The sequence below is a fragment of the Siphateles boraxobius genome, unplaced genomic scaffold (genome assembly GCF_051911475.1).
Source record: "Siphateles boraxobius isolate OS27281-9 unplaced genomic scaffold, OSU_SipBor_1 49, whole genome shotgun sequence".
In the NCBI taxonomy this organism is placed as follows: Eukaryota; Metazoa; Chordata; class Actinopteri; order Cypriniformes; family Leuciscidae; genus Siphateles; species Siphateles boraxobius.
The window spans coordinates 6783851-6811603 of NW_027509130.1; the positions used below are offsets into that span (position 1 = coordinate 6783851).

At 37.4% G+C, this 27753-nt stretch overlaps 2 protein-coding genes across 6 annotated transcripts in view; one reads left to right on the top strand and one right to left on the bottom strand.

The window, feature by feature from the left end:
* LOC143710998 (MIF4G domain-containing protein B) overlaps positions 1 to 27753 on the top strand; it is a 1123636-nt gene that overhangs the window by 621865 nt on the left and 474018 nt on the right. The gene's annotated exons all lie outside the window — the stretch shown is intronic.
* Positions 1 to 27753, bottom strand: part of LOC143710966 (uncharacterized) — an 86410-nt gene that overhangs the window by 48148 nt on the left and 10509 nt on the right. For 2 of the 4 annotated variants that reach the window (XR_013194713.1, XM_077202238.1), the window contains exons 2-4: positions 12372 to 12722; positions 11912 to 12268; positions 5481 to 5579 (exon numbers count right to left, since the gene is read on the bottom strand). Coding sequence is in view for 2 of the 4 variants with exons in the window: in XM_077202238.1 (XP_077058353.1) it covers positions 5481 to 5579; positions 11912 to 12268; positions 12372 to 12722 (807 nt within the window). In the remaining 2 variants the exon portion in view is untranslated. Of the gene's footprint in view, positions 1 to 5480; positions 5580 to 11911; positions 12269 to 12371; positions 12723 to 16647; positions 16796 to 27753 lie in introns of those variants that run through there. The other 2 variants (XR_013194712.1, XM_077202237.1) reach the window with 2 other exon arrangements.

Consider the following 27753-nt stretch of genomic DNA (forward strand, 5'->3'; position numbering starts at 1 on the left):
TTTGGTGTGAGAGACCCGGGTTCGAATCCACTGTGAGACACCAATGTGTCCCTGAGCAAGACACTTAACCCCTAGTTGCTCCAGAGGCATGTGACCTCTGACATATATAGCAACTGTAAGTCGCTTTGGATAAAAGCGTCAGCTAAATGAATAAATGTAAATTTAGTAGACATTTTTATCTAAAGCAACTGACAAATCAGGAATATACCTTTTCATCCATCATCTATTAATAATATTCTCTAATCAGTCTCATTCAATCAAATAATGTTAATTTATTAAAAGCCCTAAATTAACTTACATATTTCTTAAAGTTCAAGTACACAATTTCTAAATCCTCAGCTAGCCCTTCGGGGAGGCACTCTTCAGATTTTGGTTAACTAGAAATTAACTGATATACTGGTGTAAATGCATCCACATGCCACACACGCACACACACACACACAAAATCTATCACATAGCAACAGTAAATTAAGTGAGAACGACACTCATTTATGGTTTATTTTGTCAGTACAACTTGTCTTTCCCAAAACGTCAGAAGAAAAGGCGAGGTGGAAGAAGAGAAGTAACACACTGGAGATGCGGATCAGCACAAACGTCACCCGAATCCACTAACGATCCACACACTCCATTGCTACTTACAGTTTTTCATCCATCATCTATTTCATAATAATATTCTCTAATCACTCTCATTTAAATCAAATAATGTTCATTTATTAAAAGCCCTAAATTAACTTAAATATTTTCTTAAAGTTCAAGGCTCACATAATTTCTAAATCCACTCGCCTCTTAACACTATCTCACACACACACACACACACACACACGTTTTTACATCTAACTTTGTAAAGAAATTCATTGATATAATGCAGTCTCTGGCTCTTTAGTTAACGATGTTCACGATGAGTGAAATGACGCTAGCTGGTCATTTTGTGCAATTATTAATAATGCATCTGTTCACTCTGCACAATAATCTATGGTAAATGGACTGCATTTATATAGCGCTTAAACAGACCCAATGGCCACCAAAGCGCCTTACATATTGCCTCACATTCACCCATTCACGCACTCATTCATACACCGACGGCGGTGTCAGCCATGCAAGGCGCCATCCAGCTCGTCGGGAGCAGTTGGGGTTAGGTGTCTTGCTCATGGACACCTCGACACTTGGTCAGGTGGAACCGGGGATTGAACCACCAACCTTTCAGTTTGTAGACAACCTTCATGAGCCACTGCCGCCCCGGCAGACACAGTATGAATCAACACCACAAAAACTGAAGCCGCAAACTTTGCAAAATACAAAATTTATGTCTCTGTCAATAAATTTGGCCATGACTCTGTTCACTTACCGAATAGTTTTGGTTCCACATTATTTTCAGCTGATAACACACAATCCTGCTGACTGTAAACTGTACATGTGCATTCTCCTTTATCTTCAGATCTCAGATTGTCCAGACAGGAAAACCGAGAGAAATATACGTCTACTACCTCAGATTTAATGTTTGATCTGTACATCAGCATCGGGGAATAACATTATAATCTCGTTCACGAGAAAGAAATTTCTTGTATTGTGTTATATTTTTATGCTATAAGTGGTGTTAAAAATTATTCTGCACATTAATGAGTGAATGTGTTATGATGTGGGGGGCTGTTGTGGGCCAGAAAGTCCAGGAGCACTTTTTGGTCCCAGTCTGCCCCTGGTCATAAAAGCTGTTGGATCTGCTTATTTTTTCAACTCTATTAGAAGAAAATAAACAAAACTCTAACTATTTATTTGAAACAGTGGCTAAATTAACTAAAAATAAAGCTTCAATCCCAGACGTTTCCAAGCAGCACAACAGTAATGACTTTATGAACTTATTTACTTTAATTTGAAAGTCACGTGTCTAGTATCTGTAAAACTGAATTTTTTCATCTTAAAAATATATCTAAATTACGTCATATGCTCTCAATGAAAAATGCAGAACAATTGGTTCATGCGTGCATGACATCAAGGCTAGATTATTGTAATGCTCTACTGGGTGGTTGCCCTGCACGCTTAATACATAAACTACAGCTGGTCCAAAATGCAGCAGCTAGAGTTCTTACCAGAACCAGGAAGTATGACCATATTAGCCCGGTTCTGTCAACACTGCATTGGCTCCCTATTAAACATCGTATACATTTTAAAATATTGCTGATCACTTACAAAGCACTAAATGGTTTAGCTCCGCAGTACTTGAGCGAGCTCTTAACGCATTATAGTCCATCATGCTATTGCGATCTCAAACTTCCGGACAGTTGATATTACCTAGAATATCAAAATCGACTGCTGGCGGTAGATCCGTTTCCTATTTAGCACCAAAACTTTGGAACGGTCTTGCTAACATGGTCCGGGAATCAGACACAGTCTGTCAGTTCAAATCTATACTAAAAACACATCTCTTTGACCTAGCATTCACATAATACATTATAGACTTCTATATGCAATGTTAGGCTGCATAGTTTAGATCAGCCCGAACCGGGAACACTTCCGATAAATCCTGATGTACTCGTTAGATCATAAGAAGGATGGCGTCTACGCTAATATTAGTCTCTATGTTTATCCCGAGGTTTACCGCAATCCGCCGGATCCGAGCTGTATCCGGATCTGATGAAGGACCTGCGCCTGGACACGACGACAACGCAGTCCTGAAGTGTCAACTCTCCACTGTGAAGACCTCCTTCCCTTTACCTCTGTACTGATAAAACATTGTCGGTATAATTCCAGTTCACATGGCTACGCGGAAGCGATAAATAATTCTGTATTATAATTTAAGGCCAGAAAAGTAATGTGTTGAGGTCAATTTGTAAAAAAAAGACTACACGCCTGTGCACATATATATACTAACGCGCATACCTATAGAGTAAACACGTAATAGACATGTGCACGCAGTCAGTGTTTTCACAGGTTTGCGTTTTTGAAGTGTGCGCAGAGAGAACTTTTTTCAGGTTTGTGTTGAGCCACCAGACACTGTTGTTGTGCGAATGAGCGGCCGGGTCGCGTATGGGTTTTCTGTTAGAACGTGTTAGAACGTGTTAGCGGCCCATAAGTTAATAACTAATGATCTTTGCAACGGAAGTGAATCAATCAAAACTAACTTTAGCTGGACAATAACTTTATTCTAGAGCTGCTGTAAAGCCAAAACAATCCCTGATACTTTAATTTCCTATTATCACTGTAAAGCTGCTTTGAAACAATCTATATTGTTAAAAGTGCTCTATAAATGAAGGTGACTTGACTTGACTTGAAAAGTTTTACCTTACAAATCATCATTAGTTCAAGGTATAAGTCATTGAAGGCAAAATGATTGAACTAGTTTTCATAATGTGTCAATCAATTTTCTATATATGCAATGTCATTGTACTGTAATTTGTTGTCAGACCACCTGTAAAAGGTGCATATCTGTAAATCTTGTCAAGTCTCTTGCAATCAAAATCCTACATACAGTAATGTGCTCATTTGTACTGTTGAAAATGATATATGCCATACAGAAAAAGTGCAGCCTTGTGCACCTTTTTTGGTATCAAAACCATAGTTTACATCAGGAAATACTGACAGAGTAGACTGTTATATTGACAACAAGGCTAAGGAGTGAACAATGACACAAGGATTTGTCATTCTGATGTGTTCATTGACCTTAATATTTTTGCGAGATCAACTAAGGATTTTGAGCAAGTTACAGGCTTTTGCAGCTCATCCATTGTGTGGTGCTGTTTGTACAAATGTTATTTAGAAATGCACTTGATGGGATGCAAATGTTAAGGACGAATCGAGAAATGTATCAAAGCATTTTTAATTTTAAAATTTAAAAAAATTTAATTGTGGCGTTCAATCTTAGTTTCAGTTTAGACTTTTAGTTTGTTTTCCAATGTCTCATTCCTGTTTCTTTTGTTCTAATTAGTTTGTTTCCATAGTTACTCATTGTTTCTTTGATTTCATTCCAGTGTCTCTTGTTTAGTTCCTTGTTTGCTTATGTATAGACAGTATGCCTTTAGTTGCCTCAGTTCTTTGTTCAGGTATCGTCGTTACGTTGTTGTGAAGCTGTTGTGTTCTGTCTTCTCTGATCACCCCTTTCCAGTTGTTCCCTTTGTTATTTTGTTAATTAAAGTTAAAGCTGCATATAGATCCACTCCTCCTCACCTCTCTTTGCCTGACCTGCCATGACATTAATAGCAGTGAATGGCATTTCATTCATTGTAGAAATCTGCTTGGTTCACTGGTAACAGTAACTTTTACTCATTTGATATGGGCTATTTTTGTTTCCTATTGAGGCCCAAACATGTTCCAATTATCTTTCACATTGGCATATAATGGCACAACTTTACATGCACTTTTTTCTTGCACCTCATCAGCAAGAAAAGTCTCATTTGTCAGTTTATGGGATAGATTAAGGGATGAACTACAGTTTCTGTTTGTGACAATGTTTTTGAGGTTTGTGCCATCAGTGTTTTGAAAGATATTTTTAAATGTGTTTGTAGGCATTTAGTAGTAAGTACTACTGTACTGTATACTGTAGCACAATGTTACATAATTATTATTTTTTTCATTTGAATGAAAAAACTGAACTCATCAGCACGTTTCAGACTAAGACCTCAATGTCCTTCAGTTCTCACAGGATATTTTATCGTTTCAACATTATCCACTCATTGTGTTGTGAATCAATCCACTGGAGGCAAACTGGTGAGGACCCAAACGCAAACTATAATTAAAACACTAAATTAAACACAAAACAAAGACATGGCGAGGCATGAAACAGAAATCAGAACAACGATCGGGACATAGGGACATTCAATCCACAACTAAGACACAGGGCAAACATGAGGGCTTAAATACACTGACTAATTACAAGACAAGGAACATCTGTGAACAGTGCTCAGACAATTAACAAATGACAAGACACATGGCAGGATCACATGACAAACAGGGAATCACGTGACAGACAAGAACAAGGAACAAGACACAAAACCCACACCGTGACACAAAAATGGGTCATTTTAGGCTTGTTCGACTTGAACCGGCGCTGCACAGACCGATCGGTTGATGACATCAAAGTACCGCGAGAGCGATTCAAAAGCATAAGGAGCCATCTGCTCTCTAATCGCTCTCGCGGTACTTTGATATCATCAACCGATCGGTCTGTGCAGCGCCGGTTCAAGTCGAACAAGCCTTATGTGTTGTTTTTGATACCTTTCGCTGTAAGTGTTGAATGTTCAACTTTATTGTGGGCTGGTCTGTTATTCTTGTATCATGTTGAAAGTTTGATCATGTGAAAATCTGGCTATTTGGGATTAAAGCTTCACTGAAACATTAACTCTTTCCAAAGTATTCTGTTTATGCTATTTTATCATTATTAACATATATCGCTATTTTATCATTATTAACATATATCGCTTTTTTGTCTTTTCTACTTTCTCTTAATCTTCAAGTCCCAAATGGATTGCAACAAATAAGAATATATTTACCATTTTGTGTTCTGCAGTAGATCAGACAGCAGAGCAGAAGTGCAGATCCAGATGCAGCAATCGAGAGAATCAACACCATTATTTGTAAAGCAGAGAAACCTGTGAAACACAGACATCAGTTACTGAACACAGGGGTTATGGGGTACATTTCCTTCTCTATTACCATAAAAAGCATATTGTTAATTTGTGCAAATATGTATTGTTTTTTAACACACACACACACACACACACACACACACACACACACACACACACACACGAAGTGTCCTAAGGATCATAAGGTGTCATTATACACATTTGTGTCCTCATAAACCATATATATATATATACATACAAGAACACCCACACACACAAACACCCACAAACAAACACACCCTTAAGGAAAGAAAATATATTTACATATATCATACAACTCCCACAACTCATACAATCCTGTGAGACTGATAAGCTGCAAATCAGTTTATTGTAGGCAATGTTTTGGCTGTAAATCTATGATGTCCTCTGTCGGTAGGGAATAGTAAGAAGTTCACTCGAACTCTTCTTGTGGCTTAACAACCTGATGGCAGTTTAAAACGCAATGAACAATCCAGTCATTATACAGATCAGTGGGTATAGCCAAAGTATCAAGTTCTCCAAATCTGTAGAACAAGCTTACGATTAAATGTCATATTTTAAATCACCAATGAAATCTGACAACAACTGTATCATAAATGTGGTTTCTTATGCTCAAAAAGTGTTGGAGGAGCCAATGCACATGTGCAGTCATAATCACGTGTCTCAGAACAATGTTTCTATAGCAACCGGGGCAGCTGCAGTGACAAAATTACTTTACCAGTCGGCGATTGGCTCTTTTATTTAGAAGGCGGGACTTATTCCCCCATATTGTGTGTTGCACTTTCTCCCATTCGTAATGGAAGTACACCGTCTTTCATATTGGCCCAGATTGTTCGTGTTTGGACAGAGTTCAAGGTCCTTACACACTGAGTCCGAAATTCGTGTCCAAAATGTTTGCACGTTAAAAAATAAATAGGACCTCCTGTATGTCAATCACGCTTATGTTACCCACCCAATTAATTAAGGCTGTGTTCCTATGTATTTTCATGTACCTATGATTTTTTTGTGTTTGTTTTGTTTTGTTTGATATGTTTCCTTGCCTAATGCATGAAATGTTCGGACATATGTTTTATTATTATTTCATTTTATTTATTATTTTGTTTTCGCTGAGGGACAAAAATAATAAAGAATTGCGTCGGATTCGCGCAGTGAAGGAGAACCGCGCTGGATTCCACTCTGGAGGAATTGCATCATATGTAGGGTTGCCAACTGTCCCAAATTAGCCGGGACGTCCCGATTATTCGGCCTAATTTATTTGTCCCGTACGGGACCTCACTTGTCCCGTTTATTGAGTGCTAAGCTGATCTAAATAAAGATGAAAAACCGCACTCTCTAGTTACATCTCATATTTATTAATACTATGTCCACACAGACGCGTTTCAGCCTAAGCCATCATCAGTGTGTGGTGTGAAACACCAAAGAGATTGCTTTTAAACATCACAGGTGAACCCCATTAACATCCAATCATCTGCACCGTCAGGTGCATCAAGTTACCAACATTGTAAAGACACACAAAGATTAACAACAAAACAAACCATAAATAATGCTCACATGTAGCCTAACCCTCACAAACAATTACCAAAAAAGAAAAAATATGTAAGAAAAAAATAAAACAGAAATAAACACCAGTTTAAACATAAGAATTAAATTGATTAACTTAATTCCAGATTAAATTTTTTACAAGAAACAATTTAAAGCCAATTCTTCATTTAAACCATTGGGATATAGCGTTTGAAGCATATAAATCCAAAAAGCCTCTCGTTGAAGGAGATAGCGCTCCCTATCTCCACCCCGTTGGAGAGATTTAACTAACTCGATGCCTTGAAATTTCAAAGTACAAATATCATGCCCAAATTCATTAAAATGTCTAGCCACTGGTGACTTAATGTCGTGATTACGTATATTACTTTTATGTTCGTGTAACCTTATTCTTAACTCTCTTTTTGTTTTACCCACATAACAAAGCCCACATGGACATTTTAAAGGGGACATATCATGCTAAATCCCCTTTTTTAGCCCGTAAATGCATTTTGTTGTATATTTGGAGTGTTTATAAGTACAGAAAAGTTGAAATATGTCTCTTCAGGTGCTTCATTGATATCTTTATATTTTGTTTTGGTCATATTTTACAACCTGTTCCGATTTTTCTATTCTCTATGACGTTTTTTGAACAATTACGTCACAGTATTTGCAGCGGAACTGCCAAATAAGGACATCGACTACCGGCCCAACACTTTGAGCAATCCGCCATTTTAATTTCTCGCTGCGATTTTTTTGTACAAGCTCAAGGATGCAGAAATTACGAGAGGGTAAGTCAAAATGTTGGGTTGTTTGATGTAGTTACCCACACACTTCATTACACAGTCTCCCAGCAGAAGCTCTTCGAAGTGCCTGGTTGAGTTTTATTTTTCATGGAAAATGTACCCACATCTGTGGTTAAAGTAATTTTTGTGTGCACGAACGAGGCACTTCAAGGATAACTACTTCAGCAACCTCCGCCAGTATAAAGAAGGACTTGCCGATAGACTTCGTCTGATTGAGGGGTCAATTCCTTCTATCTTTGGAGACGAACAGAGCACTTCGGTAAGCTGTAAATAACGTTTTTACGTGCAATAACAACGTGCTTTTCTTTAATTGTTTATAATATAACTTATATTTTGTTTGGTGAGTGTTAAATAGTCGTTGTAAAACATGCAGTATTGTAGTAGTGGGCATGGATGGAGAAGTTACTGTAAATACAGAAACATACCATTGCGATACATCCATATGAAGACGTTGTTCTGCAGGTTCGTCGTCTTCATTTTCATCTCGCTCCGGGTCCGGCTCTGGCTCGACATGTAAGGCTTGATGGACAAGTCTTCCGTTGTTGACATTTTGTTAATAACGTGTGAATAAAAAGTTTCTGTGCCGCCATATAATCGTATCTATCAAACTACAAAAATGGCCGAACGGGGTGGAGTTGAAACGAGTGTCACCTCTGCAACCTGGAGAGGGGGCGGGGTATGAAGTGTCTCATTTGCATTTAAAGAGACCGCACCAAAACGAGTTGCTCTCAGACGCACATCAGAAAAGGGGTAGAAAAGGGGCCTGTGGAGCTATAATAATGAGGAATTCAGACCCAAGCATTAAAGTTCTGCTTTATATAGACCACAAATGTAGGATTTATATGTAAAAAGGAATGATTTAAAAGCATGATATGTCCCCTTTAAGTAAATACACAACAAAGGACGTACGGCAAGTAATTCTCCCTCTCACAGAGAATTTTTTGCCAGTCCGTGGATGTGGGAAAGAATTACCTGTAATCATCGCATTAGAATTCGTGCAACTCCTACAAGGGAAATTGCCCGGATCAAGGGCTGTAAGCCAATTGATAGGCGGAGTGTAAGAATCAGCTCTAACCAACATATCTCATACAACAGCAACACGACACTTTAGAACGATCACGATACCGGTCATCATCCTATCACACGCATCAGACCATACGAATAACAAACTCTAAATTGAGCATTAATTATTCTTTTGGGACAAATCATTGTTTGATTTGCAAACATAATCCTCTGCTGTCTGGTCGCTCCCGATTCGATCCGGACTCGCACTAACGGCAGATCTCTTTCACTGTCCGGCAGGGTTTTGATTTCGGAGTCTACTTGTCTACACACTGTAGCCTATACTACCTCATTATTCTGCATCCATCTCCTCCCAGCCCTTGACATCAACTCTCTGGTAATATTCCATTCACAAAATACAACCAATAGTATGGTAATGTTAAATCTTACTTGTGAAAAGTAATACCCTCCCAGTGGGCATTTGATGTCAAAATGACTTTACGAAATAAAGGGTGGTGATGGCGCAGTGGATAAGACACAGTCACATAAGACCTGAGCAAGACATTTAACCCCCAGTTGCTCCAGAGGCGTGCGACCTCTGAAATATATAGCAATTGTAAGTCGCTTTGGATAAAAGCGTCAGCTAAATGAATAAATGTAAATAGGTAAAAAATGAAAGTCATATTGACGTCAAAGTGTCAATGTCAATTTGATGTCAAGATTTTGACCTCTGCTGATGTTATTTTGATGTCATGCTTTGTTGGCATTTGATGTCAATTCAACATGTATTTGACGTCAGGATGTCATGATGTTGATGTCATTTTAATGCTATTTTGACATCATTCAACATAAATGTGACATCAAACATTGACTGTATTTCAAACAGTGTCTGAAGCAGTGTTAAAGTTAATGAGCTAATTAAGTGATTAATTGAGTGATAATTGGCTATTATTGAAGACATCTGATGTTAACAAGCAGAATCACCAATGGAGAAAATAATTTTTTTAAGCCACCATTATGGTGTTCAGTATTTGCTTTAGTTGGGCTCTTGACCCTTAAACTACTTATATATTTAAATTTAGTTTGGCTGATGTAATTGAGTTATAACTGCCAGATTAGCATTGAAAAAAGGTGATCAGGTGGTGTTGGTTATGTTTTGACATAATGCCATGTTCATCCCTATTTACTAAGTCTTCTGTCGGAAAAATAGCCAGCTAATATTCACGCCGATATGTTGACGGAAGTTGGGGGGTTTCAGATGTTGCGTGATATCTCTGCACCCAAGTAACAGTGCTTTGCCTGTGCTTCCCCCACAATATAGCCCCAAGTCAATTCAGTTGTGAATAAGCATGCCACAAGAAGTAATTAGTTTTAAAAAAGTATCACTTTTACTCACGACATGCTATCCGGCAACAAAGGATTCGATTCATTATGCTAAGCTAGTGCTGCCAGACTAAGACAATGCATGCACTGAGACAAAAAATGCGATTGCCCTCGTATCTAAATGTAGGGGAGACGGTGAATAAGCCCTATTTAAAAAAAACAACGGTGTGTTCCTTTAAAACCGTGAAAAACTACTTCTAAACAGGAAATGACGGAATATTTACATACACATTCCCACCATAGGAGGAAGAGGATTATGTCTAAATTTTTCCTGAAAAAAGTGATAAAGTTGTTACACCTCTCCTCTGTGGCTTCTGAGTGAGTTTGTGGTTTGAGGATGTGCTTTATAGTAGAGAAAAGTTGCTTGAAGTTGCCAGGGCACCTCAGAGGTTTAGCCAGAGAAGGCATTCTGGTACCAAGAATGTGGACTGAGAGACCGTGTCGTGACTTTAGTTGTTCTGAGAGCAATAACAGTCACCGAACGCAGTTCCTGCATCAATCTCGGCTCAGCACTACCCTCGTACAGCTCTTTCATAGCTTTTGCCTAATGGACCTGCAGGGTCCCCCAAATGAAAATTTGTGTATGATATGATTAAAACATGTCGGCATATTATATTTGAATAGATTGTTGTTACTTAAATAAACAGTGTGTATTTTACAAACTCCAAATGTTTTACTAGTGCTTATGAGTATTTAAATGTCTGAAACCTAAAATAAACATTATGGGAATGTATTAAGCATGTATAAAACACTGCATAGTTGAGCTCAGCGCCAGCCAAAGGGCGAAAGCACAGTTTGAATCTGGCAGTCGCCAGTGACGCCACTGAACATTTTAAATCCCATAAATGGGAATGCACTGTTCAAAATGTAATGAACATCATACATCAAACATTTAATATATTGATCATAAATATATGGAAATATATTTTCTTTCTGTAAGGGATCACTTTTACTCACATGCTATCTGGCAACAAAGGATTCCATTCATTATGCTAAGCTACGCTAGCGGCGGCGCTGCCAATACAATACATGCACTGAGACAAAAATGCGTTTGCCCACCTATCTAAATGTAGGGGAGACGGTGAATAACCCCTATTTCAAAAAACGGTGGCGTGTTCCTTTAATATATTGATCATAAATATATGGAAAAATATTTTCTTTTTGTAAGGGAACAATACACACACACACACACACACACACACACACACACACACACACAGACAGCATATATCTCTATACCACAACAATTCCTTATTTTAATTAATTAATCTATCATTTACAGAGGTGTAAGTCCAAGGGTCAGAAAGTAAAAGTCCTGCCATGTTTATTCCACCCATGAACTCAATCAGCTGATTTCACTAATTAGTTCTGTCTCCTGGCTGAATTAGCAAATCCAGGTGATTGGAACAAAATACTGAGGAGGACTTTTACTTTCTGAACCTGGACTTTACACCTCTGAGCATTTACTAACACATCAAGGAATAATCGTTCAGACTTAGATCATATAACTGATTGTTAATCAAACTCATATTAAATGTAAATAAACATAACTTGTGTTTGTTTAGGCCTCAATGATTGTGTATTGTTTATTGATCCATTAAAACTTACCCAGTCTCTCCAGTACCACAGTTGTATTGGCTGAAAGTCTTCCCGCAAACACTTGACACATGTAAACTCCTTTGTCTTCAGTTCTGACACTCTTCAGTCTGAGAGAGAAGTTTCCTTTGGGGATTTCATCAGTGAAGAACTCAACTCTGTCTCTGTATCGCTCATTTGATGAATCTGGAAAAGCCTCATTGTCTTGATAGAGCAGAACCACAATCTCTACATCTTCATCTGTTTTCTTCCATGAAACCTCTTCAATGTGTTCAGGTTTGATGTGAGAGTCGACAGAGCAGTTCAGAGTGACGTCCTCACCCACAGACGCAGATATGGAGCGACTCGATCCTGATACCAGCAGACGCTCTGAAAGAACAAACAGTGTTAATATGACAAAGTGAGTGTAAATTCAGTAATTAGTTTCTGTAGAATCATATAAAAGGAAGGCACAAATGTGATCCACACTCACCAACATTATCAACTGTTATTTGAACCTCAGTGTCACCAGAATCCTGCTGACTGTAAACTTTACATGTGTATTTTCCCTCATCTTCAGCTCTCAGATTGTCCAGACGGAGGGAGAAGTTTCCATGTTGAATCTGATCAGTAAAGAAATGAGCTCTATCCTGATAATCCTGCTGCTGGGCCTCTGGTTGACTTTCACCATCTTGATACAGATGAACCAGAGTCTCTGAGTCTGTTCTTCTCCATTCCACCTCCAGGCCCTCCATTGGTAAAGATTTATCAACATAACAGGGCAAAACCACTGAAGTTCCCAGAGAAACAACCACAAGACCAGAGGGACCGTGCACAGTGAACCCTGAAACAAACAGAGAGAAATTAAATAAAGCTGGCTTTGTAGTTCCCTTTCTGTCTGTCGGTTTGACGCTGTGACGGAATACCAACACAAGGATTCGCTCTTGAGAGCCCCAAACACCCTCTGACCTAATCAGAAAAGGCCAATGAAATTGGCGAGTGAAACTTGCATGTCTGGCCACTACTCAAGCATGCTTCACTCATTCAGCTTCACTCATTCAGCTTTGTCTGCCAGGACAGCCACGAGCTTTGCCTTCAGTGTTTGGGCCACACTCACGCTGAGATTGGATTGTTCGTCGAATCGCCTTCACAGTTACAACGTCAAGCATTTGTTTATACACTTTAATGCAGTCATTAGACACTGCATATTTGGTGAACTTTCTATAAGACCTTATGCGCCAGAGAAACAAGCGCGCAGCCATCTTTAAAATATCGTCTTTGAACTTACGTTTTTGCTCTGTGTATTTCAATGGCATCGCTATCAAGAAGTAATTAGCTAGTAAAGTGGATTTACTTATTTTAAATTTGACAAAAGTTATCATGACCATTGTAATGTTTAAATCAGATGTCTTAACAAATGTCAGTAGACCGGGAAGATTTTAAAACGAGACGTTCATTCATGACCGGAAGACAAAACACAAGCGCTGCGCTGAAAAGGGGCGGGGCTACATAACGTCAATCTTGTCGTTTTCGTGTTCTGTGTTTTGCCGCAGCTGCTCTGCTCGGCTGATGAATGTGAATGTGCATCTGTCCTCCTCCAGGCATGCGTTTATTTTATTATATCCGCTTATCAGCCGTGGAAGTGGCGCGAATCGCGATTTGTGTTTTATTTCAGTCAATTCTTCTGAATGGATGAAGGCTGTTTGTTGTATATAGGTTGAGTATTTACACACTCGGCTACATCCCTGTTCCCGCGCTGTAGTTTGGTAAGTGCTAGTTTGTGTGTTTCTTTCCCCCCTGCAGATTATTGAATGTTAATTTTATTTCTCTTGCATAGATTGCAGTGGCGTCACCACTGTCTGATTCTGTGTGTGTTTTGGGTCTGTGTGTGTTTTGGGTCACGGTTGTGTTGGACCCGTGCCAAATAATTTTGTCCTGTTTGTGTCGACTACATTTCGTCTCAAAAAGCTTTGAGCATCTTAACTTTGATGTAGTGTTAAATTTGTTTTGCTATGTTTTCAAATTAGTTTAGATTATTTTGTGTATCAGTTATTTTTAATTATTTTCGTTTGGTTGTGGTTTTGTTAATCTTTTGGTATTGATTCAGTCTGTTTCTTATGCATTCATTGAGTTTTAGTATTAAATGTGAGATTGGTTTATTTTGACCATTTGATTAATTGCTTTAGTTGTTAATCTAACTGATTTTTTTTTCTTAGTGTCTCAATTTGAGTCTTGAGTTTATTTCCGTTTAAAAAAAAACTCTACTAGGAGCTGCAGGCCTTATTGACCTGGGTGACATCCCCTCTGTGGATGGTGGTGTTTCTTCATTTTGTGCTGTGGTCTGTGGCTTGCACTGGGGTTCTTTATTTGGTATGTGAATGTGTTATGCAGATTAGGACATCCCTTATTATTGGAGCGTCTTCCCTGTAATTAGGCTGCAACTCCATAACAATGTTTGAGTGATTTATGATTATGCAAGTCTGTTTTAAAGGTGATGTGTGAGGTTTTTGTTTCATCAAATCTTTTATAGTTTTTATACCGTCCTAATAAAGGTGTTTTTTTGTATTTGACTACCCGTGTCTCTACGTTTTGCTTGCCACTGGGTAAGGAACCTGTGTCAAGCAAAGTTGGTAGATTCTTTGGGTGAAATTCCCAAGGTGGCGTAGTCAGGCATTATTTCTCAATTTGATATTTTCTTGGAGTTTGGTTAAACTTATTTTGTTAAATTCACCTGGGCCACCCATGGGCCCCGGGCCCATTAGCAACTTACAACTTTGACATGTTTTCGAAGTACTTATGTAATGACATTTTACAATGTAAATGTATTGTAAATATTTGTTTCAACATATGAAAAGCGCCAATTACTTGTACTATGTATTATAGAAATGCAATATATTATTTCAAATATCTTTCAGTATATTACACCATATAATATATTGATCATAAATCCATGTAAATATATTTTCATTCTGTAAGGGTAGGTGGAGCACTTCACAGAGACTATTCCCTAAGTAATCTTTCCCATTGGTAACCTCCCCTTTAGCCTCTGATGTGTTCCTCTCTCTGAGAAGGTGTTTGCTTTCCAGCGTAAACAACCAGGTAAGCTAAAGCTGTAATTAGACCCAAATCTAAATGAACAGAAAATGCTGTTTAAATGCTGTTTTTCTTCCATTGTAATTGTGAGTTTGCTAAGAGGTTCCTCTGTGCTGGAAGGTTGCGCGGAGGCGAAGTGCACTTGTTTCTGGACACACTTACAGCAGCTGCACTCCTAGAGCTTGTATTATGTCTACATTTCGACACAACATCAAAAGTGACCAAGGGAAAGGGAATGTCTCCACTACTATTGTAACCCTCGTTGCCTGATGGAGACGTTGTGTCCCTCCGGCTGCTGACTTAGTCGAGACGTGGTCTCAGCTCCTCAGCACAAACATGAACAAGTAAAGCATGTTGGCCGTCTTTATACCCGGATGTTTAGGGAGTGATGTCATAATTTCCCTCATCATTTTCATTGGCCTTTTCTGAATATGTCAGAGGTGATTGAGACTCTCAAGAGCGACCCCTGGTGTCAGTTTCTCAACACAACATCTCCATTCCCTCAATCAGGAAATACAGTATAGTTACCTAGATGTTTCTTGTAGTTTAAATCGATACATAATAACAGAGATCATCATCATCATCTTCACTGACATAAACAAGCATTTATGTCAGTTCATCTTCAAAAATCTAAAATAAATCAAGTCCCTGTCCAAATTATTCCTGTTGAAAATGAAAATGCATCAGACAAACAAACTGTGTTCATGGTGTCAAACAAGGCACTTTCACTTTCTCTGTTTAAGAATAAAAGTTGTATGGCTGGTCAAATCAGGTCACCAGGAAATGTAACCTGAGAAAAACAAAAAACACCACAGCTATTCATATACACAGCGTTTAGTAAATCTCAACTGCTCAATTCTTAATATTGTTGCCAAAAAGAAACTATTGCCCAGCTCCAAACTGCTACATGTGGGCAATTAGGCTTTAAGATTTCATAAACATTATCATCATGAATTTCTGTAAAGTTGCTTTGAAACAATGTGCATTTTGAGAGGCGCTACAACTAAAATTGAATTTACTTGACCACAACAAACAGTAAAATCTGAAACAGTTTAAAGTGGAAGATGTCGAAAGACCAAACGAACAGATCAGATTGTTTTCTGTGAAGCCACAACATATGTGCTGTTTTAGAGAATGACTATCATCACAAACAAGAACTATAACCGTCATAATGGACTTGAAGGGGTTTTGAGTCACAAGAGATCCCAGTTGTTTGAATGTTAGATGAGACCTACATTATTACAACAAACACTATAACACTATAAATCGAAGTATGAGAAATGCAGGAAAGAGAAAACTAAGCATCAGAAATTAATACATTAAAAGTTAAATACATTATAAAAACAGCTGAGGATAGAAATCATCGTTGTCTCCAGTGAATCAACAAAACTGATGAAAGCTCGACTGCTAAAACTATATACTTTCCTTCACGATCTGCTTCAAATCATACATTTAAAAATACAATTAATTTGCTTTGTGAAGAAATTCATACATAGTTAAAAACGTGTTTCTAGAATTGAAGCAGAAGCTTTTAGAACAAAAGGTCTTTAAGATCATGAGCAACACGAGTTCAGCCGAATCTCTGACAGTGTAAGTGTGCATTGATTTAAAAGGCACATTAATGATGTGCTTTATCTTCAGAATCGGCTTAAACAGAGAAAAAACTATGTACATACCGTCAGATAAAACTGCAACTGCAGCCATAAATATGAACATAAGCAGATCCATAATCAGCTGAAATTATGATCATCTCTCTGGACAGTCAAAGTTAAAGACTGAGAAAGAGTTCAGTTGAACAGCAGATAATCCAGATAAACCAGTTCTGATTAAATGGAAAAACATCACTATGAAAAAATGAAGAGCCTCTGCAATGGGTGTAACCTGAAACTACACACTATTAACAGATCAAGAAATGAACATGAGTCGGGGTGTCCAAACCTGCTCCTGGAGGAAGTCCAACTGAGTTCAGCTCAAACTTAACCCCAAAACACCAGCCTGAAGTTTCAGCAAGCCTGAAGTTTCAGCAAGCCTGAAGTTTCAGCAAGCCTGAAGTTTCAGCAAGCCTGAAGTTTCAGCAAGCCTGAAGTTTCAGCAAGCCTGAAGTTTCAGCAAGCCTGAAGTTTCAGCAAGCCTGAATTTTTAGCAAGCCTGAAGTTTTAGCAAGCCTGAAGTTTTAGCAAGCCTGAAGTTTCAGCAAGCCTGAAGTTTCAGCAAGCCTGAAGTTTCAGCAAGCCTGAAGTTTCAGCAAGCCTGAAGTTTCAGCAAGCCTGAAGTTTTAGCAAGCCTGAAGTTTCAGCAAGCCTGAATTTTTAGCACGCCTGAAGTTTCAGCAAGCCTGAATTTTTAGCAAGCCTGAAGTTTTAGCAAGTCTGAAGTTTTAGCAAGCCTGAAGTTTCAGCAAGCCTGAAGTTTCAGCAAGCCTGAAGTTTTAGCAAGCCTGAAGTTTTAGCAAGCCTGAAGTTTCAGCAAGCCTGAATTTTTAGCAAGCCTGAAGTTTTAGCAAGCCTGAAGTTTTAGCAAGCCTGAAGTTTTAGCAAGCCTGAAGTTTTAGCAAGCCTGAAGTTTTAGCAAGCCTGAAGTTTTAGCAAGCCTGAAGTTTAAGCAAGCCTGAAGTTTTAGCAAGCCTGAAGACTGTTATTATTCATTTCAGGTTTAAATGGGGTAAATTGTCACAATGGGAGCCTGGCTTTAAACAACATATTATAGGCTTTGTAAGACAAACGTAAACCGTAAAACAATTATGAAACACCTAATAAAATATTATTTTAAAAAAACAAAAGTGGAATAGGTAAGATACAATAAACACGTTGCTTTAGAGATTGAAAATAATAATAAACTGTATAGAATGTAAATAATATTAGTAGAGTGAAAATAATCATCTATATCCGTTTGATTGTGATGTTGGAAAATCTCAATCTGGTCCCTGTCTTTCCTCATTTTGTCAGGTTTTTTAAATAAGTCATTTAATTTATATTGAAGAAACACTGTCTAACAAACATTAATTTTGTGGTTTAATAGCTGAATTGTGCATTTGTTCTGAATTAATGTGGGATTAGATTATAAAGATAGAAAATGAAACTGTTTTAATGCAGCAGATTTGATAACAGAGAGAAAATTATTAATTAAATCATGAAATGAAACATGTTATGTTGTGGGTCAATTTGAACATTTCGATTTTTGAGTTGACTGAAATGCCGGTTAACCTATATATGTTTTTCCTTCTTTGTGTCTTTCTCATTTAGGGTGATGAACATGTATGCAAAGTTTCAACACGCTCGAAACCATGATTATCGATCACTGCATTCCTGATCATGTTTTTGAAATATCGATATATCTGCCCTTTCCAACTTACACAAGAACACACAGTAATATCAGAAAACTTAATCCAGATATTTTCATCAAATTATCTTGAGATCATTTATCACGATCAGAAGATTTGGCATTTGTAAAAGCATCTCGGATGGAAGTGAGGGACAAAAAACAGACTCTAGATAACTCAACAGTCAACACTACTAAGAGTAGATCCTACACACTTCAGTGTTAGTTTAACACCTGTAGACGAGACTCATATTTACACCATAACAGTGTTTGGACAATTAATTATGAGCCTCGTTTGTAGAATCAACTCAAAGAAATAAAAAACATTGTGCATGCTGTCAGATATAACTGGAACAACAGCCACAAGAATAAAGATAAGCAGATTTATGCTCAGCTTAAATTAAGATCATCTTTCTGGATCGTCAAATTGAAGAGCTGTAGTGATCCGATTCATTAAGACAATCTGTTTAAACATGTTTTATTTCCTTTGACTCAGAGTTCTGTGCAACTGTATCTAATCCAGATAAACCAGTTCTGATTAAATGGAAAAACATCACTATGAAAAAAAAAAAGTAAAGCATCTGCAAGGGACTAATCTGAAACTGCACACTATTAAAAGATCAATAAATGAACATGAGTTGGGGTGTGTCTCCCTAAATCTAAAATGTATTTGATGAATTTGAATGACACAATGATTCTTTACAGTTTAAGCTGTTGAAACGTTGTCTCTGAAAAGTCATTTCAGCTGAATGAGTCAGGTATTCACACAGATGCAGCTTTCATTGTTTGTTTGTTTTCTATATTTCCTCATATTTATAATGCTTCATACGTTAAATCTCTCTGCAGCTCATCAGTTATTATTATTTATTTTATTTTTTGCTGCGTGTCTCCCATTGGACACATCTAAAGAAATTATAATAATTCCATCATGTTATTTGTTTTAAACTTTAAAGCCAAATACAATATGCAAATAAACTATATTAATACAACACAACTTATCTACTGCACTGCAGGGTTTTACAGAATTAAAGAGTATTATTTTACGATAAATTACTGTAGTCAGAAATTTACTGTGAAATCAATGCATGTTGTACCCTGATCCTACCAAGCGTTAACTTCCTTGAATCCAGGTAATCTGTTGAAGTTTAAAACTAATGAATCTGCACGCACAAATGTATTTATTTTTTCAAAGCAAAAATAAATACATACTAATAGATACCATCATTAGTAAGAAGAACAAGTATTTATGTAGGTGCATCCAGTGGGTGTCGCCATTTTTGTTTGTTTTTCCCCCATTACGAGTTCGCCTGCCAATTCAGTTAGAATAGTTAAAGGTACACAAATTTGGCTTGCTGTCCTCGAAGGCTTGAACCCGAGGTTCGGCTCGAGCTCCAAGTTAAACCCCCAAAGAAATATTTATAAGGACAGCAAACTGCGACTAGTTCAGCCATTCAGGTAGAGAAGACTTTCAGAATTTAATGCCCCTAGACTGAGCAGATTAAAAAAAAAAAATTGCTGTTGCAAAGTGTGGAAAAATAAGCCACGATCAAGTGCACGATCCTGCAGGAGATGAAAGAAAACGGGAGGGCTCTCGGAAGGAGTAGAGGGAGAAATCATTGCTGGGGCAGTGAAGTGATCCATTTTTTCTTGTTTTTTTAACATTTTCTCTTCCTTCAGAAATTTAGATGGACAGCTGTTGCAGGAGCGGTGGTAAAAATCACTGTTGTGGCAGTGAGAAATAAAGTTCAGTCTGAAGGCTGTTGCGAGAGCAGTGGCTGAAATCACTGCTGTGGCATTGAGAAATAAACTGTAGTCTGAAAGCTGATGGATTCAATTCAGTTCTATGAGCATGTTTAGCTACATGAAAACCAACATGCTGGAAACTTGCAAAAATCAGCTAATTAAAATAACCCGTTGACCTGGTTTGCATGCAAACAAAAAACCCGGCAATGAAAGTAAACCGTGTTTACAAGACTTTTTAAATAAATCAGTTTATTTCCCAGTAATGATGTCAAAAATGCAATCATTCGTGTATCTGACTTGTTATATCTGTCGTGATGTTAAATTAAGCTTTAAAAGAGTGGAACACCGAAGAGTTTCATGTCATGTCAGCGGGAAACTCACTAACTCATATATTCTCATTAGGGCTGCACGATTTGGGGAAAACATCATTGCGATTATCGAGGTCATATTGCGATTATTGAAGTCAATAATGCGACAGCGATATAATAAACATATGGTTTCATGAGTCATCTTGCTTAGTTCTAAAGGAAAATGCACATATATAGATTAGTTATAATGCTGAAATGTGTATTTCTCAACTCAGTGTTTTCAAATTAAAATAATATTTTTTACAAAATTAAATAATGACATCTTTGCATTACTGCAAACTTGTTATGGTCTCAATAGTAGGCCTACAATAGTATACAATAAATAAGAACATTAGTAATGCTCATGAAAATAAGATATTTTGAACATTCTGTCCAGAGAAACAGGGATATTTAAGCATGGATGTGTATTGTGATTGTCAAAACATTTAGTAACTAAACAGAATTTTGTTAAGTTTAGTGACAATATGTTACAATGTTTACATGGTAAAGGAGGCTACTGTTTTTATTATTGCTTGATCTTGTGATTTGATTCCGATCTTAAAGGTACAATATGCAGGATTTTTGCAGTAAAATATCCAAATACCACTAGGCCAATGTTATATATTTTGTTTTGTTGATTACTTACAATATCCCAAATGTTTCCAACTATTTCTAAATCGTGAGAAAATTGCGATTTTAACCAAGGAAACGGGGCGTGTGAGCAGGGGTGAGGAGTCGCCAGTCAATGGCGTCATATCCGTGTTAGCCTCGGTTTCCGCCAGGTTTGCGCTCGCACTGTGATAGTAACCATGGCGACAGACGTTAACATTCGGGTTATTGCCGTTATGCCTAGCAAGACCCTCACGCTGTTGTTGTTTTGTTTAAACATTATGGACCATGGCAAGCAGACTTCGAGACAAAAAGAGGGCTAAAACGAAGATCAGCATCTTTCGAGATGCCGAGAGCTCCACGTCCGCGACTAACTTCGACTTGACAGAGACGCGAGTGTTGCATGTACTTTATTAGACAGGTGAGCAAATGTACATAAAACGTTCAATGTTATTTAGTTCAACATGATGAAATGTTAGAATATGATCTGTATTTTATTCTAATGTTGATCTAGCTTAGTTAGTCTCATACAGCCAACACACAACCTAACTAACAACATTCAACACACTCAAATAGCGTTTAGTGGGATAGTGTAACTGTTAGAGCAAGTGAAACAGCGCTGCGTTACCTCAAGTTTAATTCGTATAATAAACTGACCTGTGTGAGTATTAATTCAGCACTTGCGTGTAGTTCGGTAGAATGAAATGTCCTTATTCCTTTATATCCGCGGGACTCGCATTGTGTGTGGCACTGATATACGTCACTGTAAAAAAAGATTAGTTGACTCAACTTAACTAAGTCAAGTAATCTTGTTGCTTTGACTGAGTTAAGTTGAGTCAACTTATAGTGTCAAGTTTATTGCACTTCAAAACACGAGTTGACTCAACTTCCTGTATCAAGTAATGTGGACTGGAAAACATTAGTTAAGAGAACTAAAAAAAAGATGTTGGTTGATCTTATGTTGTTAAATGGACTGCATTTATATAGTGCCATCCAGCTCGTCGGGAGCAGCTGGGGTTAGGTGTCTTGCTCATGGACACCTCGACACTTGGTCAGGTGGATCCGGGGATTGAACAACCAACCTTCTGGTTTGTAGACAACCTACATGAACCACTGAGCCACTGCCGCTCAGATTTTATCAAGTTAGTTTACAGAAATTACTAGATTTCAAAAATTTAAGCAAGCTAATATCTACAAAGAATCTACATGAGAATTGAGAATTGGCCAGTCAAACTTAACACTGACACTCTGGCGGCGCTAGCCAGCTGAATTAACAGCGCTCAAAGTCGACACTCAGAGGCTGTGTTCAAAATCATATTCTATACCCACATTCACTATTCCCTACATTAGTTCACTAATATAGTCCACTTGACTGAGTGAATAATTCAGTTAATTTTCAGTTAATTAAGTTAATTGAGACCCTGATAAACACCTGCTGTTAACAATCAGAATCACTGAAGGAGATAGGAACAAGAAGAACAGAAAAAAAGACGAAATCAAGATAAAAGACATTAAATCTTAGCAAAAGATCTCAGCAGAGGAGGATTAAACATCTCCACAAACAGCATTACCAGCTTCACTTATTACTAACCAGACTGACTTTATTTCTGTCAGACGTCTACAGAAGTTCTTATTAAAAGGTGACAGAGGTTTAGATGTCATTTTATTTTCATTTGATGTTACCATAATAGTGATCAGTGATTGCTTTAGTTAGGCTCTTGACCCTTGACTTTTGAACATTAGTTGTTCTTTGGCTGCTGTAGCTGTGTCTTTAAAATACATCAGCTATGGCACAAAGCTGAAGACAACAGGATGACAATGACTGTTTGTTAATAGTCACAATCATCATGTAATGGCCTGGTTTACTGATCTCATTTGCTGCCTAAAGTTGTTAAATGGTGATGTTTTGTAGTTTTGATTTTGTTGTCATTGTGATTTTACAGATTGAGATCTATCGTGGATTTGACGTAAAGAAAATAATAATGATTTTAAAAAGGTTATACTCAGAACATTTTGAACTTCTTGATCAGCCAGACACACACAGGCATCAATAATTGGTGTATGAATCTCAACAATGGTGACAATCAACAAAAAAGATAACATTAAATTTGAACATCCCAAAATACGCAACTAAAAGTCAACACAAAACCAAAAGCAAAAATAAAAACAAAAAGTAAAAATTAAAGCAAATAACCAGACAAATCAGCTGCATAATTTATTCATGCTGCAATGCATGCTGGGAGTCATGTTTTTTTTTTTTTGGTACCCAACATGCATTGCAGCATAAAACTTATGATTGTCACCATTGTTGAGATTCATACACCAATTAGATGCCTGTGTGTGTCTGGCTGATCAAGAAGTTCAAAATGTTCTGAGTATAACCTTTTTAAAAACATTATTTTCTTTACATCAAATCCAATGATCTCAAAATCTCAATCTAGCGTGGAAAATCACAATGACACCAAAATCAAAACTACAAGACATCACCATTTAACAACTTTAGACAGCAAATGAGATCAGTAAATCAGGCCATAATATGATGATTGTGACTATTAACAAACAGTCATTGTCATCCTGTTGTCTTCAGCTTTGTGCCATAGCTGATGTATTTTAAAGACACAGCTACAGCAGCCAAAGAACAACTAATGTTCAAAAGTCAAGTGTCAAGAGCCCAACTAAAGCAATCACTGATCACCATTATGGTAACATCAAATAAAAATAAAATGACATCTAAACCTCTGTCACCTTTTAATAAGAACTTCTGTAGACGTCTGACAGAAATAAAGTCAGTCTGGTTAGTAATAAGTGAAGCTGATATTGCTGTTTGTGGAGATGTTTAATCCTCATCTGCTGAGATCTTTTGCTAAGATTTAATGTCTTTTATCTTGATTTCGTCTTTTTTTCTGTTCTTCTTGTTCCTATCTCCTTCAGTGATTCTGATTGTTAACAGCAGGTGTTTATCAGGGTCTCAATTAACTTAATTAACTGAAAATTAACTGAATTATTCACTCAGTCAAGTGGACTATATTAGTGATCTAATGTAGGGAATAGTGAATGAGGGTATAGGATATGATTTTGAACACAGCCTCTGAGTGTCGACTTTGAGCGCTGTTAATTCAGCTGGCTAGCGCCGCCAGAGTGTCAGTGTTAAGTTTGACTGGCCAATTCTCAATTCTCATGTAGATACTTTGTAGATATTAGTTTGCTTAAATTTTTGAAATCTAGTAATTTCTGTAAACTAACTTGATAAGATCTGAGCGGCAGTGGCTCAGTGGTTCATGTAGGTAGTCTACAAACCAGAAGGTTGGTTGTTCAATCCCCGGTTCCACCTGACCAAGTGTCGAGGTGTCCATGAGCAAGACACCTAACCCCAGCTGCTCCCGATGAGCTGGATGGCACTATATAAATGCAGTCCATTTACCAACATAAGTTCAACCAACATCTTTTTTTTAGTTCTCTTAACTAATGTTTTCCAGTCCACATTACTTGATACAGGAAGTTGAGTCAACTCGTGTTTTGAAGTGCAATAAACTTGACACTATAAGTTGACTCAACTTAACTCAGTCAAAGCAACAAGATTACTTGACTTAGTTAAGTTGAGTCAACTAATCTTTTTTTACAGTTTAGCAATCGCGCCCTGCTTCATACCACAGTCATGTTAAAAACATCAATGTATTCACTCATCCATAAAAGATCCATCAGCTTGACGACAAGATCCATACTTACGCTTAATGCGGAATACACGTCATCATAATACGCCTTTGTTATTGTAAGAGGTTAGCGACCCCTGGTGAAAATCCTTGAATATTGTACCTATAATTCATTTGGATAAATATTAGGTACAGTAGATACATGTTAATTTTTCTCAAGAAAAAAAATATCTCACATAATGCTGTAAACATACAGAGAGCCCTGTCAGCTGGTATTATTATTAAAGGTTAAAAATAACAACTCAAAATAAATATAATTTGTTTTTTAGTAGGCTATAATAACTTAATTGTATAAGTAAAAATATAATAAATATGTAATATAGTGCACATATTTAGCTAAATACTCTGAGTCCTCTCTATATATAATTTGTCTAGCCAACTAACATGCTATCAAAAGGCGTTCCTGAGGTAAATCAATGTAACGTTATGTGATTATTGTTCTCCAGCTGTTTTATTGACCTCTTTCCGCGGTTTAAAAACAGATTGATCGATAGGCATAAACATTTCGGTAATTTGTACTGTATCTTTCAACACCAGTTTTAATTGCTTTATTTTGTGGTGTAAGCAAACCAACTTCCCTTTTAGACTACCTAGATGCTCTTGTAAAGGAGTTAAATAGCTTGAGAGAAGGATTTGTTATGGTAAGACTTTTTTTTAAAAAGTAGCTTCAGTTATATGTGATGCTCCTGCTAGAGCCTTTGTCAAATGCATTAAATCTCATACGGGCTATTCTGGATGTGACAAGTGTGTTGAGTCAGGTGTTTATGCACCGCATGACTTTCCCTGAGTTTCATGCACCTCAAAGGACTGATGAGTCTTTAAAGCACCCTATGGATGAAGATCAGCACTTAGGACAATCACCTCTGGTCAAAACCAATATAGGGATGGTTAGTTGTTTTCCTCATGATTATATGCATTTGGTGTGTCTTGGTGTGGTACGAAGACTTTTGGATTTGTGGATAAGTAGTATTGGACCTTTACAATGTCATCTTTCTGGACGTCAGGTTAAAGCTATATCTGAGAGATTAAGTCATTTAAAAGTTTTTATCCCAGTTGAATTTGCCAGAAAACCAAGGAGTCTGGAAGAAAGACTAAAATGGAAAGCAAGAGAATTTAGACAATTTCTTCAGTTGTTCTTAGAAGTTTTCTGGCAGAGCAAGTGTATAATAATTTCATGCTTTTGTCTGTTGCAATTTGCATTTTAGCAAATCCGTTGTTCTGTTTTTCCATGAATGACTTTGCCAACACATTGCTTGTGTCATTTGTTGAACATTTCAGTAAGTTGTATGGCCCAGAATTTGTAGTGTACAATATACATGGATTGATTCACCTTAGTGGAGATGTCAGACTTCATGGTCATTTAGACCTAATATCTGCATTTCCTTTTGAAAATTACTTGCAGAAATTGCAAAAAATTATCAGGAAACCACACAGCCCCTTAACTCAAGTAATTCGAAGGCTGCAATGGACGCTATAGATCCACAAAGCAGCAGTGAAGTTCAACGATTGAAAACACAGACAAAATTCATGGGCCATTACCACAGATGTTTGATGGAACTATTGGGCAGTTCAGAGAATTAAGTAGGGATGGTGTGGTCATTAAAATTTCAGAAGGTGATAATTGTTTTGACATTAACAATGTTGTTGTTCTGGTACAAAACATTATTTTGTTTAAAGGTAGCAAGTTTGTTGTTTTTAGGGAGTAGGGAGTAAGAAAGAAAGCTTGTTTGACTACCCAATAGATTCCTGTGAATTAGGAATATTTGTTGTTTTAGATCTGTCATTGGAGCTGAAATGTTCTAGGCTTAGACAAAATATACATAAGTATGTGAGGTTGCCGCTTGAGGGACAGGGCAAGTTTGCTGTTTTCCCCCTTCTACATTTAAAATGAAGTGTAAGTGTGTGTGTGTTTGTTGTTTTGTTCTTCTTCTTTTTTTTTCTCCAGAATTGTAATTAGACATTTTGTGCTACACTCGGACACAATCTACACAAGAAGGTATGACACTTAAGAGTTATAATTGATTTTCTGTATTTGCCTTTGTCTTTTTAAAATAACTTATCCATGTTTATATTTTGCTTGCAGAAATCATGTACCACATTGTCAGCTTTGTTGACACTGACGAAGTGGAGGTTGTGCCGGCAATCTGGGTGGAAAATGGTGTGTGTGTGTGTGTGTGTGTGTGTGTGTGTGTGTGTGTGTGTGTGTGTGTGTGTGTGTGTGTGTGTATGGCCTCCTTACAAGGGTAAAGGAATTCAAAGGGCAACCAAGTGTTTGGAGCAACCCCACGAGTCTTGGTCTGCATATAAAGTTACAATTCTGTATACTGCAAGTATGTATAAATCATTTTTCTATACAATACATTCAGTTAAAAAGTTTAAATGGTAAACAACTTTTTGTTATGATGTTTGAATTCTGTTTTTCATAGAAAATTATATTGAAGCACGTCGGAAACTGCCTCTTGCTGAACAACAGACCGATCTCCAGTCAGAGGCTGAGCCTGACTCCCTGAGGCCACCAAAACGGAAAATAAAGTAAGATTGCGTATATTTTGTAATTCATTGACTTCTATCTTTGTGCAGTGTTACAAATTAACTTGCACATTTCTTTTTGAACTGCAAAAAGGGAATTTGTCAATGAATAGTGTCTTTACATGAACATTTCAAATTTAATTTAGCCTCAAATTTAGTAGGCTAATCATTAAAAAATGTCACTTTTCCTAAAGACGAAACAGGCGCCTAATGGATGAATATGACACTGATGAGGAGGCTACTGCACCCATAAAAAACAATTTGCCACAAGCCCCTCAAATACATCCACTATCCAACATGATTTGTTCTGCTTCTTATGAGCTACAACCAAGTCCTCAAGGACAAAGACAAAACCACCCCTCTGTATGGGAACAGAAGTCTCCAGATGTAACACAGATCAAAGAAACTTCAAGACCATCCTTGTTGGATATAAGTTCTGCCTCTGAAAGGCATGAAATAACTCTTGGGCCAGCATTACGCCAAGCAATCGACTTGCCTGAACCATCTCTACCACTTCACCAGACTT